This window comes from Rana temporaria, chromosome 2 (genome assembly GCF_905171775.1).
Source record: "Rana temporaria chromosome 2, aRanTem1.1, whole genome shotgun sequence".
NCBI lineage: Eukaryota > Metazoa > Chordata > Amphibia > Anura > Ranidae > Rana > Rana temporaria.
The window spans coordinates 509918472-509933817 of record NC_053490.1 but is presented as its reverse complement, the minus strand read 5'-3'; the positions used below and the strand labels follow the sequence as shown (position 1 = coordinate 509933817).

General features: G+C 45.1%; 1 protein-coding gene across 1 annotated transcript in view; it reads left to right on the top strand.

Moving 5' to 3' along the window:
* The window catches only part of VPS26C (VPS26 endosomal protein sorting factor C), a 58342-nt gene that overhangs the window by 24785 nt on the left and 18211 nt on the right, over positions 1–15346 (top strand). The window contains exon 5 of the mRNA XM_040338966.1: positions 3680–3754. Within this exon, the coding sequence (XP_040194900.1) occupies positions 3680–3754 (75 nt within the window). The remainder of the gene's footprint in view (positions 1–3679; positions 3755–15346) is intronic.

Here is a 15346-nt window from a genome sequence, read left to right as displayed (position 1 = left end):
AAAACATACAGAGATTTAGGACAGCAGTTGCATGGTTAACGATTGGTAAAACATATTTGCGTTACGAGTGAGAGTCATGTAGCAATGCATAAACCTTGAGAACCGGGTCCATTTCTGAGTCATTCTACAGGTCCATGTGGACAACAGCTATGAGCTGGAAGTAGCTCAAACAACAAGGTCATTTAACCACTTGCTTACTGGGCACATATACCCCCCTCCTGCCCAGGTGAAATTTCAGCTTCCGGCACTGCGTCGCTTTAACTGACAATTGACAATTGCGCAGTCGTGTGACGTGGCTCCCAAACAAAGTTGACGTGCTTTTTTCCCCACAAGTAGAGCTTTTCTTTTGGCGGTATTTGATCACCTTTGCGGTTTTTATTTTTTGTGCTATAAACCAAAAAAAGCGTCTTTTTTTTTTTTTTTTCTCAGTCTAGGCCGATACGTATTCTTCTTCTACATATTTTTGGTAAAAAAAAAAAATGGGCAAGAATGGGCTGCCATCAGTCAGGATGTGACCCAGAAGTTGAATGACGGCATGCCAGGGCGAATTTCAGAGGCCTTTAAAAAGGGTCAACGCTGCAAATATTGATTTTTGCATAAACTTCATATAATTGTCAATAAAAGCCTTTGACGCTTATGAAATGCTTGTAATTATACTTCAGTATACCATAGTAACATCTGACAAAAAGATCTAAAAGCACTAAATCGGCAGACTTTGTGAACATTTTATATTTGTGTCATTCTCAAAACTTTTGGCCACGGCTGTAAAATCTGATTACAAAAAAAGGAAAAAGATTGGCTCTGCAATATACCGTATTTATTGGGGTATAGCGCGCTCCCGCATATAGCGCGCACCCCTAAAGTTGCCCTGAAATTCCTGTAAAAAAGATGTTATAAGATTTTATTACTTACAGTTTTGGTGTCTTGCCTAGTGTCCATCGTCCGGTCCGGCGTCCGTCTGCGGCCTCGGTGGTGTCCTCCCGGCTTCTCCAGCGTGCGCCTCAAGTCGAGTCCCCGCTTCCCACGATCAGTTCGAACGCCTCCGCCGACATATACCGAGTGCAGTACACTCGGGTACATTCGGCAAGGCTCGGCTTCGCTCGTGCGCACGCTCTGTGACGTTTATGTGTGAGAACGAGCGAAGCCGAGCCTAGCCGAGTGTACTGCACTCGTTATATGTCGGCGGCTCCATTCAAATTGAGCGCGGGAAGCGGCTATCGGCGTATAACGTGCACCCACGATTTTCCCCTTATTTTAAGGGAAAAAAAAGTGCGCGATATACGCTGATAAATACGGTATTATAACAACGCATTGCAGCAGGACTTCTCTGAGAACATTCTTTATATGCTCGGTAACGCACATTGTGGTATGAATAAGCCCTGAAAAGAATGGTATGGAAATGGGTGCAGGTTTCATGAAATGGATGAATTGTATGAAGATTGATTTGTTTGAAAATTTAATTTACATTTATTCTAAGCAGATGCAAAACTGGCCACACACATTACAATCTCTTCTGTCAGCTGTCTTTCCTAGGCCTTGTACTATGACATAGGAGCGTGTTTTTAGAGTTATTTAAACCTCTTGGCGCCGAATGCATGCAAATATGTGGCCTCTCTGCGCCGAGCGGCTGCATATTTGCGTGCAATAGCGACGACAGAGCTGTGCCGAGAGCGTGCACCTTGCTCGTTCCCAGCACAGTGACCGGCAGATCACGGGAAGTTCCCGATTGCGACTTTTCCGATCATGTGACCGCTGTGGTAGCCAATCACGTGGCCATAAGCCCCGCCTCCCTGAAAAGCAAAAACCTTAAAGGGCCAGTGGCAGCTGGCGCCAAGGGGTTAAAGTGGAAGCGAAGCCTTTCTAAAAATATTCCCTCCTGCTTAATCTGCATGCCCAATGTAGGAAGGATCTGTGTACTTGCCTATTTTTCTTAAATCTTTAATTCAGTCTGGTCTGGTTACTTGATCCTTTATGCCCGGTACACACGATCAGAAAATCGTATGGAAAAATACCGCTTTTGAAGCGATCGTACAATAATCGGATCATTAGTACAAAGCTTTCAAGAACCGATTAGGACAGTTCATCCAATTTTTATTTATTTTTTTTGATCGGACATGCACAAATATTTTTCAGAAAATGCCAGATCGTACGATTTTTCCTTTTTTTAATCAGTATAGCTGTTGTGACAAAAAATGCAATACAAATGCATTGCAACATTGCTTCCAAATTTTGGTGACTTTAGTAAACTCTTTAGATTCGATCTGAGATCAGCATGCAAAAAAAATAAAGGACGATCATTCGTCTGATTAATCTCTTAAGACCCAGACCTTTAGGCAGCAAAAAGACCTGGCCAGTTTTTGCGATTCGGCACTGCGTCGCTTTAACTGACAATTGTGCGGTCGTGCGACGTGGCTCCCAAACAAAATTGGCGTCCTTTTTCTCCCACAAATAGAGCTTTCTTTTGGTGGTATTTGATCACCTCTGCGGTTTTTATTTTTTGCGATATAACCAAAATTAGAGCGACAATTTTGAAAAAAATTCAATATTTTTTACTTTTTGCTATAATAAATATCCCCAAAAACATATAAAAAATGTTTTTTCCTCAGTTTAGGCCGATACGTATTCTTCTACCTATTTTTGGTAAAAAAAATAGCAATAATCGTTTATCGATTGGTTTGCGCAAAATTTAGAGCGTTTACAAAATAGGGGATCGTTTTATTGCATTTTTATTAATTTTTTTTTTTTTTTTTTTTACTACTAATGGCGGCGATTAGCGATTTTTTTTTTTTCGTGACTGCGACATTATGGTGGACACTTCAGACAATTTTGACACATTTTTGGGACCATTGTCATTTTCACAGCAAAAAATGCATTGTTTACTGTGAAAATGACAATTGCAGTTTGGGAGTTAACCACAAGGGGGCACTGAAGGGGTTAAGTGTGACCTAACTGTAGGGGGGTGTGGCTGTAGGTGTGACCTCATTGACTGTGGTTCCCTATATCAGGGAACACACGATCGATGACGGCGCCACAGTGAAGAACGGGGAAGCTGTGTTTACACACGGCTCTCCCCGTTCTAAATCTCTGGGGACCGATCGCGGGACTCCAGCGGCCACGGTCACAGAATTTCGGACCGGGCCGCGGGCGCGCGCCCGCGACCGGGCACTTAAAGAGGACGTACCTGTACGTGCTTGTGCCCAGCCATGCCATTCTGCCGACGTATATGTGCAGGAGGCGGTCCTTAAGTGGTTAATCTCTTTGTGTGCACTGGGCTTTAGGCTCCCCTGTGTCAGTGAGTGGCTGCTGCAGAGGGGAGAGGAGGGAGCGCCGATAATGGCTGAACTGAGGGAGCCTATGGGTGAGGTTACAGCTCCCAGAAATCACAGCGGATATTAGGTGCTCCCTTACACAGGGGGGACAGAGCTGCAGGATCACATGACCAGACTGGTTTATAGGTAACTACACAGATCTTTATTACACAGGGTGTGCAGGATAGGTAGAAGAATGGGGGGCATTTTTAAGAATAGTTTGGCTTTTCTTCCACTTTAATGTGTGTTGACGTTGCAACATATGTGAACCGCACTATTCAATAAAATAGTATTGTTTTTATACTGTGGCCTTGTATGGCCAACCTAGGAGCAACTGGATTTGGATCTTTATTTTATTTGTGTCTCTGTAGCCTCAGAAGACAAAGCTGACCCCAAGTCCAGTGGATTTCACAATCACCCCTGAAACGTTACAGAATGTGAAAGAGGTGAGTTTTCATGTACATCTCTTGGCAGACAATTAAAGGTAACCACACTTGTTTAAATGCTATTCTATTCTTCCTTAAATTATTGGAAAGGGGTGGTATATAGAATAGCATTTAAGTAAGCACAATTCTCTTTTCAAATGTTATTGATATTTAATGCACAGAGGGTCTGGCATTACATGGAGCTGCAGCTGGGGTATTACATTGGGAAACCTCACGGTTTTGGTTTTTGTTTATAAAAATAGAGGTCACAGACCACCGGTATGTGTGTATATATTATATAATTTGATAATGAAAGGTAAAGGGATCAACTGTTAAGAGACTACCGTATTTATCTGCCTATAGCGCGCACCCCTAATGTAGAAGGGAAATTCCTGGGAAAAAAAATTGAATTACTTACAGTTTTGGTGTCTTGACAGGCATCCATCGGCAGCCTTCTCCGGTCCGGCGTCCATCTGCGGCCCTGGTGGTGTCCTCCCCGCTTCTCCCGCAATGTTGTTGAGTCGATCCCCGCTTCCCGCGCTGTTTTTGAACGTCGCCGCCGACATATACCGAGCGCAGCACGCTCGGCCACGCTCGGCCACTCTCGCATAAAGGCTAGGAGGCGGCACAGGGCGTGACCGAGTGTACCCGAGTGTACTGCCTCGTTATATGTCGGTGGTCGGTTCAAACACAGCGTGGGAAGCGGGTATCTGCGTATATATCGCGCACCCACGATTTCCCCCTAATTTAACGGGGGAAAAAAGTGCGCGGTATACGCCGATTAAATACGGTATTTATCCTTTAAAGATTAAAGGGTGGAATTTCATTGGATTTAAAATGGCCTTTCACAGGGTTTTTATTTTTTTTATGCGTTGTACACCTTTTTAGTTTGTGCACCTTTCTATCTATTCTTCAATAGCTGCAAAGTAAGTATAGAGGTCCACTTTGGGAACACCAATGCCTCGTTTCCACTGAGCGGATCGGTTCGGGTCGTTTAGAATGGAACGGGTTTGAATGGTCCGGTCTATTCTGGTGAGCGTTTCCACTGCAAGTCGGACTGCCAGGGCCATACAGGTTTTAGAAAAAATGCCTCTCATGATGTCACACTAGTGCGACGAGAAACGTGATGCAGCGTCACTCAGCGTCAGCCAAACAACAACAACAACAATGGAGGTCATTCAGCAGCTCGTCTTTTCTCTGCTAGCCTTTTGGTTCTTTATAGGCAAAATACATACCGCACTGTATGAGAGAAGATTGCGAGCGGCAATGAGAAACACAGCCGAAAAGAGAAGAAAACTTTTAGCTTGGATGTGTAGCCGGGAGGAGAAGTATAAATTTGTGCTGCTAAGACAAAGACGGCAGCGCTATAGGGTAAGCACAACTGACTGACTTACCTGAAACACACACACACACACACACACATACACTGACACACTGAAACACACACTGACCTATACACACACTGACCTATACACACACTGACCTATACACACACTGACCTATACACACACTGACCTATACACACACTGACCTATACACACACTGACCTATACACACACTGACCTACACACACTGACCTACACACACACACACTGACCTATACACACACTGACCTACACACACTGAAACACACACTGACCTATACACACACACACACTGAAACACACACTGACCTATACACACACTGACACACACACTGACCCACACACACTGACACACTGAAACACACGCACACTGACCTATACACACACACACACTGACCTACACATACACACACACACTGACCCACACACACTGACCTATATACACTGACACACTGCATTTTTTACAGATGCTTCTCCTTTTGGCAAAGCAGCGCCGCCGACCAGTGATTTGGGCTTTCCCTCGTGCCAATGAGTGGTGGAATGTGACCGTCCCAGGATTCACACACAGACAGTGGGTGCAGAATTTAAGGATGTCAGAGGAAACCTTCTCATTCCTTTGTGCCAAGCTACGTCCAGTGATGGAAAAGAAAAGCACCAACTTCAGAGCCTGTTTGCCTGTGAGGAAAAGAATTGCCATTGCACTGTGGAAGCTGGCTACCAACAGTGAATACAGGAGTATAGGCCATCTTTTTGGTGTCAGCAAATCATCAGTGTGTCGGTGTGTGCAGGACTTCTGTAAGTCTGTGTGCACATTGCTAGCTCCTGAAATTGTTCATTTTCCTAACAGGGAAAAGCTTAAAGACATGGCTGAGTACTTTGAGAACAGGTGGGGCCTTCCACAGTGTGTTGGTGCTATTGATGGCTCACACATACCAATAATAGCACCACAAGAATACCACACTGACTACTTCAACCGAAAAGGCTGGCATTCCATCATCCTCCAGGGAGTAGTGGATGGCAAGGGGCTATTCTGGAATGTGAATGTAGGAAAGCCTGGGAGTTTGCATGATGCTCGGGTTCTCCGATTGTCAACATTTTGGGATTGGGTTGGCCAGGGAGGCCTGTACCCTGTTGGCACTAAGAACATTTGTGGGGTGAATGTTGGCTATTATGTGCTTGGGGACTCTGCCTATCCTTTACAAAATTGGCTCCTGAAACCATTTCCTGACAATGGCCGCCTAACAACAGAGCAGCAAATCTACAACAAGAAAACATCCAGGGCACGTGTTGTAGTGGAAAATGCGTTTGGAAGACTTAAGGGTAGATGGAGGTGTCTTATGAAGAGGAATGACAGTGACATTCAACTTGCCAAATCCATGGTCCTAACGTGCTGTGCTCTTCACAATCTTTGTGAAAGTCATGGAGAAGACTTTGACCAGGATTGGAATACATCTCCAGAAGAGCCAGTACCAGTAATAGCAGCACAGGATATGGAAGAAGAGTGCAGCGAAATACGTCAGGCTCTGATGAGGCACCTTAACGTTAACGTTGTTACCGTGAATAATTAAAATCTTTAATTACTTTTTGCTATATGCTAAATAAAATCAGACATACTCAGAGAAGTCGTTCTTGTTTTTTATTCCACAAAAAAATCATCTTCCTACATATTTTGTAAAGGCAAAATTTTGATAATGTAGAAACATTGTTTACAATAAAGAGCTTGTAAAGGTTTGTTTTTTATTAAGCTAGTGCAGGGATACGCAATTAGCGGAAATCCAGCTGTTTTGCAGAACTACAAGTCCCATCATGCTTTTGCCTCTGGGTGTCATGCTTGTGACTGTCAGAGTCTTGCTATGCCACATGGGAATTGTAGTTCTGAAACAGTTGGATATCCACTAATTGCATATCCCTAAGCTAGTGCATTGTTGTTTTTTTCTTTTTCTTCAATTTCACTTCCAATAAAAAAAATGTTTTTGTTTTTTCTTTGTATGAATTTCTCACTTCCTGTTCCTCCTCAGTAAGCTGTTCAATAAGCTGTGCTGACTGACTAAACACAGCTCAGATGATGTTGTCAGGTTTACTGAGAAGGAACAGGAAGTGAGAAATTCAGACCAAGAAAAAAAACATCTAAAAAGGAAATTAAAGGAAAAGGTAAACCAAAAATGCCAAGTATATTCACAATTACATCTACACATGCAAAAGTGAGAAGAAATTAAGCGATCGGGGGTGCCCTTTGTTGAAATCCAGGCTCCACCGTCCAAGGGGGGTGATAACGCAAAGGAGGCAGAAGGGAATCAGAGCAGCAGCACAAAGAAAACCATGTGCAGCAAGGAGCAAATGTGTCCAATCTTGTGTGATCGCTGATGGCTCAAAGGAGCCTATTTAAAAAAAAAAAAATCTAACCTTTAAAACCCACTCTAATTAAATATTTTTAAACATAAACATGGGTACAGGTCCTGTGCTGCATGAAAGGCACTACTGTCTGGGTGGTGACCTGGGTTGACGATTGGCTCCAATCACTTGAACAAGCTGACCAAGGACACCTAGGAAGGCCTGGTTGAAGGTAGCCAACTGCTCCATCTGCTGCCGGGCAATTTCTGCCTCCTGGCGCATAGCTTCCTGTGCATCCTGACGTAGTGCTTGAAACCGCCTCTTAGAAAGGTTATCCATTCTTTCCAGCTGCCTTTCTTCTGCTGCCCGCATATCCTCCATGACTGTGCGCAAGTTTTGTAAAGGTAAAAAAAAATCCCCTAAATAGCTTCCTTTACCTTAGTGCAGTCCTCCTTCACTTACCTCATCCTTCCATTTTGCTTTTAAATGTCCTTATTTCTTTTGGGAAATCCTCACTTCCTGTTCTTCTGTCTGTAACTCCACACAGTAATGTGAGGCTTTCTCCCTGGTGTGAAGCGTCGTGCTCGCCCCCTCCCTTGGACTACAGGAGAGTCAGGACGCCCACTAACACACAGCTCCTTTCTCTATCTGCAACGTAGAGAGCGTCCTGACCCTCCTGCTCGCCCCCTCAAGGGAGGGGTCGAGCACGACACTCCACACCAGGGAGAAAGCCTTGCATTACTGTGTGGAGTTACAGACAGAAGAACAGGAAGTGAGGATTTCTCAGAAGAAATAAGGACATTTAAAAGCAAAATGGAAGGATGAGGTAAGTGAAGGAGGACTGCACTAAGGTAAAGGAAGCTATTTAGGGGATTTTTTTTTTTACCTTTACAACCCCTTTAATTGTGGAAGTGATTTGGGCAGCTGTAAAGTGATCAATTCCACATTAACGGTTATGTAGCCCCACACTCGCCTGTCTTTCCTTGGTACCCGGGACCTCCATGGCAGGTGTCAAGATGGAGAGTGAAAATTCTGTGAATAAGATTGGAAGCGATAAGCTCTGGTCATCTCCAGGGTTTGCTGGTCTTCATGGCTGGGTAAGAAGCTAATAACGCATGATTCAAAGGAGGGCAGAGGTGACATTATGGGTATCATTTGTCTCTTTGTAAAGTAGAAGTCCACCCTCAAACCAAATACCCTGCATCTACAGATATCCACGATCTAACACTAACCTATCTAGGGTTATGAGACTAAGTCCTTATAGGCTGAAACGCGCCAACTGTTCTCATTAGCGTTTGGTCACTGTGGCTTTTCAATAAAAACAACGATTTTTTAAAGAGCAATGACCGGAGTGCGGATCATCTTTTCCTCACTAACCTATTTAGCCCTGTAAAGAAGAAATCGGTATACATACCTTTTCTGCCGCCGACCTGACCCGATCCCACGCTGAGCTGTCAGTGGCAGCTTCTCTGTGTAGGCGTGTGCAGAGGACACAGCCGACAACGGAAGCCCCATAGTAAGTCTATGGGTGACGTCACTCCCCATTCATTTCACAGCAGTTGTCGGCTGTGTCCTCTTCTAAGCTTCCACCACTGGAGATCGGGTCAGATCAGCTTCAAAAAAGGTATGTGTACTGATTTCTTCTTTACAGGGTTAGATAGGTTAGTCTTAGAATGTGGTTTTCTGTAGGTGCAGGGATTTTAGTTTTAGGGTGGACTTACACTTTTTGAAGGATAAGTTCACCTTTCGAAACATGTTGCACCCATATTCAGGGTGTAACATGCTACTGTAGCACTGCCCCCACACCCCCTATCCCCTGTTGTGACAGCAAGCTAGGGATCTTCTCCCCCCCGTTCGCTGTCACACTTTAAAAAAAAAAGTAGGCATGCGGGGCTCTGCCTTCCCAGCTGTATCATTCATTTAGAGTTCGGGGAAGGGAAAACGACAAGTACCGACAGCCTTTGTGGCTGTCGGCTTATAGTTCTCAATGAATTACCAGGGTGCTGTTGATAGTCCATTGATTCCTTCTTTCAGTGTGAAACTGCCTAGCCATACGAGTTGCATGCAGACAGCTTACACCAGGGGTGCCCAACCTTTTGAAGAGCAAGGGCCACGTAAGTGGCTTGGTAAACGGTCATGGGCCACAAGGTGCAGAGCGGGTGGATGGCAGGCCACTCTACTCTCTCCTTTTTTTTTTTTTTTTTTTTTCTTTTTTTTGAGGATTGGATTGGAGGTAGGCGTTTGTAAATGGACACAAGCCCATTTACATCCACCACACCTTAGAGGTGAATGAAGGGCCCGATTGGGTCATACTGACTGTGTGAAAGGGGCCTAAGGCTGCTTTAACACTGATGCACTGTTGGTTACCCGCAACGCGGGTGCAGCACAGTTCGCCTGTGGCTTTCCTGCGGGTTAGCTGCACTTTGCCATAGACTTCTATTATAGCATATAGGTCTGGTGCACTTTCAGACAGCACACAAAACTCGCAGGGAATAGAAGTCTATGGCTCAGTGCTGGTAACCCTCAGGTGCTCTGCGCCTGTTTTTATAAGTGAACGTATTCTTTAAAAAGAGCATGTCACACAGGCGTTTATCAGCTCCATTGTGATGGTAAAAAAGAAAAGTTTTTAAAAATTTAAAGATTAGAAAAATTAATAAAACACTTTTTTTAACCACTTCAAAACTGGACACATTCACCCCCCTTCCTGCCCAGGCCAAATTTCAGCTTTTAGCGATGTCACATTTTAAATGACAATTGTGCGGTCATACAAAACTGTAGCCATAAGAAATTTTTATATAGTGTTTTTTTTTTTTTTTAACACAAATGGAGTGTTCTTTTGGTGGTATTTAATCACCACTGGGTTTTTTACTTTTTGCTAAATAAACAAAAAATGACCAAACATTTAAAGAAAAAAAAAGTGATTTTCTTAGATTTGCTAAATCTTATAACAAACTTTCTTCAACAATGTAGGTTATAATGTATTCTGCTACATTTCCTTGGTCTAAATACCCCCAAATCGGTGTTTATTTGTTAATATTTAGTCTGTAGGAAAGTTATACTGTCCACAAATTATGGTCTACTGTATATATCTCAAAATGTATTAATCCTGATGTACTGACGGCCTATAATTTCTTGAGGCCAGAAAACGCCAGGACAGTACAAATACCCCCCCAAATGACCCCTTTTTGGAAAGTAGACAATCCAAAGTATTTAGTAAGAGGCATGGCGAGTTTTTTTTAAGTTGCAATTTTTTTTCAATTTTTTTTGGAAAATGAAGAGCTGAAAAAACGAGAGCTGAGCTTCTCCCGGGTCTCTTTCCTCATTGGCTGAGACCACAGCGGGAGCCATTGTCTCCTGCTACTGTCAATTAGACAGTGAGCCAATGAGAAGACTGAGGGGGGCAGGGCTGAATCATGGCTCTGTGTGTTTTATGTATGCATAGAGCGGGGCTCAGGAGTGAGCACACATCAGTGCCCCCCCCAGTGGATCGCTATTGGGGGCACTGGCTAAAGAGGAGGAGCCAGAGGCGCTGGCAGAGGACACGAAAAGAGAAGGATCGGGGCTGCCCTGTGCAAAACCACTGCATAGAGCAGGTAAGTATAACTTGTTATTTACAAATAAAATTAACCGTTAATGTCTTTTAGTCTCTTGCCCCCCACATACACACTAACATAAACGTGTGCATTGGATGTGCTTTTTACTAGTAATGGCGGCAATCAGCGACTTATAGTGGGACTGCAATATTGCAGCGGACAAATCGGACACTGACACTTTGTGTGCCTAGCTGGTGATTCAGTGTAGTGGGGGAGGTGCTTTTACTAGGAGATGGCATGGATTGTGTTTCTGCTTTACAGGAACATGAGATATATGCCTTCTGTACTGACTGCCTTGTTTACATAGACAGACTTCAGTTCTGCCTGTGTACCAAAGCATTGGCGGATGTAGAGTCCGCCATACCTGCCAATCAGCTCCCACTGTGCATAATCTCAGAGGGAGCAGGCCACCGCCAGACCTGGAATTGTCAGGTCACATACTAGGCATGTGATCTGGCACACAGCGGCCGCCTTGCCACAGTTAATGTACGGTGGGCGGTCAGCAAGTGGTTAAAGGATAAGTTTACATTAAAAAAGAATTAAATGCAATATATTTTTTTTTTTTAATTGACAATTATTTTGAGGTTTATAATTTAACTACTAGCCGACCAGCCGCCGTCATTCTAAGGCGGCAGGTCGGCTCTTCTGGGAGAGAGCCCGTAGTATAACGTCGGCTCTTAGAGCGGCCACTAGGGGCGCGTGCGCACCCCCCGCTCGCCCCCTACTCCTGCGCGTGTGCCCGGCAGGCGCGATCGCCGCCGGGCACCCGCGATTGATCGTTACAGAGCGGGGAACGGGAGCTGTGTGTGTAAACACACAGCTCCCGGTCCTGTCAGGAGGTGGAATGCTGATCTTCTGTTCATACAATGTATGAACAGAAGATCAGTGATTTCCCCTAGTGAGGCCACCCCCCCCCCCACAGTAAGAACACACCCAGGGACATACTTAACCCCTTCCCCGCCCCCTAGTGTTAACCCCTTCACTGCCAGTGGCATTTTTATAGTAATCCAATGCATTTTTATAGCACTGATCGCTATAAAAATGCCAATGGTCCCAAAAATGTGTCCGAAGTGTCCGCCATAATGTCGCAGTACCGAAAAAAAATCGCTGATCGCCGCCATTACTAGTAAAAAAAATATATTAATAAAAATGACATAAAAATACCCCCTATTTTGTAAACGCTATAACTTTTGCGCAAACCAATCAATAAACGCTTATTGCGTTTTTTTTTTTTTTTTACGAAAAATACGTAGAAGAATACGTATCGGCCTAAACTGAGGAAAAAAAATGTTTTTTTATATATTTTTGGGGGATATTTATTACAGCAAAAAGTAAAAAATATAATTTTTTTTCAAAATTGTCGCTCTATTTTTGTTTATAGCGTAATAGTGATCAAATACCACCAAAAGAAAGCTCTATTTGTGGGAAAAAAAGGATGCCAATTTTGTTTGGGAGCCACGTAGCACGACCGCGCAATTGTCAGTTAAAGCGACGCAGTCCCGAATCGCAAAAAGTGCTCTGGTCTTTGGGCAGCAATATGGTCCGGGGGTTAAGTGGTTAATAATTTTTTTAAGGTTTAAAAATTGCAATACAAAACACAAAAATAAGAGGGGATAGAGGGATAAAAAACAAAAAGGGGGGGAGAGAGGTGGGAAATAAGAAAGCATCATCAGACATCCGTAGGTATCGTAAGTGCATCCTGCAATTATCCAACATAAGGCTTAGCTGGTTGACCGACCAGGGCTGAGGCTCGGCTCTAAGAGAGCGTGTGCCCAACACAGTGGCAGTACATATAGGCCTATCTGGAGGTCTCGGTCATCCATTTAATCATACCTTGAGGAAGAAATGTTTTCTGTACATGCATAGACTGTATATCTAAAAGCAAAAAAGAAAAAGGGGAATAGTAAAGAAAGAAAGAGTAGGTAAAGTGTAGAGGAGAGTAGTTCCAACCAGCTAGACTCGTCACACGAGGATCCTGCGCAGACGTGGACCCCGGGGAGGGGATAAGGGTGGTGCCCCAAGCAGTCAAGGAAGGGGGTTCCACCCGAAGATACCAGCCCTCCTATATTGCTAAGTCTGCCCAAATGCATTTTTTTTGCAGGTAAAAAAAAAATGTACATTGAAAAGCAATTGGGAGATTTCTGGTGCCATGCAGGTCTCTTGCAGATCTGTTAGAAAAAATAGCTGCGCTGCGATAAAGGAAAACTGAACGTGATATACACCAATCGTGATATCTAAATTCACATATAGTAAAATAAATGATCAGTGAATACAACACCAAACGTGATGTTTAAAGTCACCTACACCCCACTCACCACAATGAAGGCCGAGTGTAAAAAGTCCTCTCCAAATGTGATGTCTGTGATTTGGGTGTTTTTGTTTGAAATGACAGACCTCACGTTTGGAGAGGACTTTTTTCATTGAAAAAAAAATTCAATAATTTTTACTTTTTGCTATTATAAATATCCCCCAAAAATATATAAAAAACATATTTTTCCTCAGTTTAGGCTGATACGTATTCTTCTACCTATTTTTGGTAAAAAAATCGCAATAAGCGTTTATCAATTGGTTTGCGCAAAATTTATAGCGTTTACAAAATAGGGGATAGTTTTATTGCATTTTTATTAATAATTTTTTTTTTTACTACTAATGGCGGCGATCAGCGTTTTTTTTTTCCGTGACTGCGACATTATGGCGGACACATCGGACAATTTTGACACATTTTTGGGACCATTGTCATTTTCACAGCAAAAAGTGCTATACAAATGCATTGTTTACTTTGAAAATGACAATTGCAGTTTGGGAGTTAACCACTAGGGGGCGCTGAATGGGTTAAGTGTGACCTCATATGTGTTTCTAACTGTAGAGGGGCGGGGCTGGACGTGTGACGTCATTGATCGCCTTTCCCTATATCCGGGAACAGACGATCAATGACACTGCCACTGTGAAGAACGGGGAAGCTGTGTTTACACACACCTCTCCCCGTTCTTCAGCTCCTGTGCCCGATCGCGGGACTCCAGCGGCGATCGGACCGGGTCGAGGGTGCGCGCCCGCGACCCAGCAGCTGGTCATTTTTTTTTTTTCTCCGTACATACCGTTATATTGTCATTTTGTCCAGGGCTTCCGGGTTCTGATAACTGCGGGACTGGGCGTTCCTATCCTTGGATTACATGATTGACGGCTTGTGAAACAGTTCCCCTGTCGCACAACGCGCGTCACTAGATTTCTGGAAATAGCCGAGCTGCGAGTTGGCACTATACGGCGCCTGCGCAGTCAGCTCTACACGGCGGGCGCAGGCGCCGTATAGTGCCGACTCGCAGCTCGGCTATTTCCGGAAATCTGGTGACGCGCGTTGTGTGACAGGGGAACTGTTTCACCAGCCGTCAATCATCTAACCCAAGGATAGGAACGCCCAGTCCCGCAGTCATCAGAACCCTGAGGCAGGGATAGGAACGCCCAGTCCCGCAGTCATCAGAACCCTGAGGCAGGGATAGGAACGCCCAGTCCCGCAGTCATCAGAACCCTGAGGCAGGGATAGGAACGCCCAGTCCCGCAGTCATCAGAACCCTGAGGCAGGGATAGGAACGCCCAGTCCCGCAGTCATCAGAACCCTGAGGCAGGGATAGGAACGCCCAGTCCTGCAGTCATCGGAACCCTGAGGCAGGGATAGGAACGCCCAGTCCCGCAGTCATCGGAACCCTGAGGCAGGGATAGGAACGCCCAGTCCCGCAGTCATCGGAACCCTGAGGCAGGGATAGGAACGCCCAGTCCCGCAGTCATCGGAACCCTGAGGCAGGGATAGGAACGCCCAGTCCCGCAGTCATCGGAACCCTGAGGCAGGGATAGGAACGGCCAGTCCCGCAGTCATCGGAGCCCTGAGGCAGGAATAGGAACGCCCAGTCCCGCAGTCATCGGAACCCTGAGGCAGGGATAGGAACGCCCAGTCCCGCAGTCATCAGAACCCTGAGGCAAGGATAGGAACGCCCAGTCCCGCAGTCATCGGAACCCTGAGGCAGGGATAGGAACGCCCAGTCCCGCAGTCATCGGAACCCTGAGGCAGGGATAGGAAAGCCCAGTCCCGCAGTCATCGGAACCCTGAGGCAGGGATAGGAACGGCCAGTCCCGCAGTCATCAGAACCCTGAGGCAGGGATAGGAACGGCCAGTCCCGCAGTCATCAGAACCCTGAGGCAGGGATAGGAACGGCCAGTCCCGCAGTCATCAGAACCCTGAGGCAGGGATAGGAACTGCCAGTCCCGCAGTCATCAGAACCTTGAGGCAGGGATAGGAACGGCCAGTCCCGCAGTCATCAGAACCCTGAGGCAAG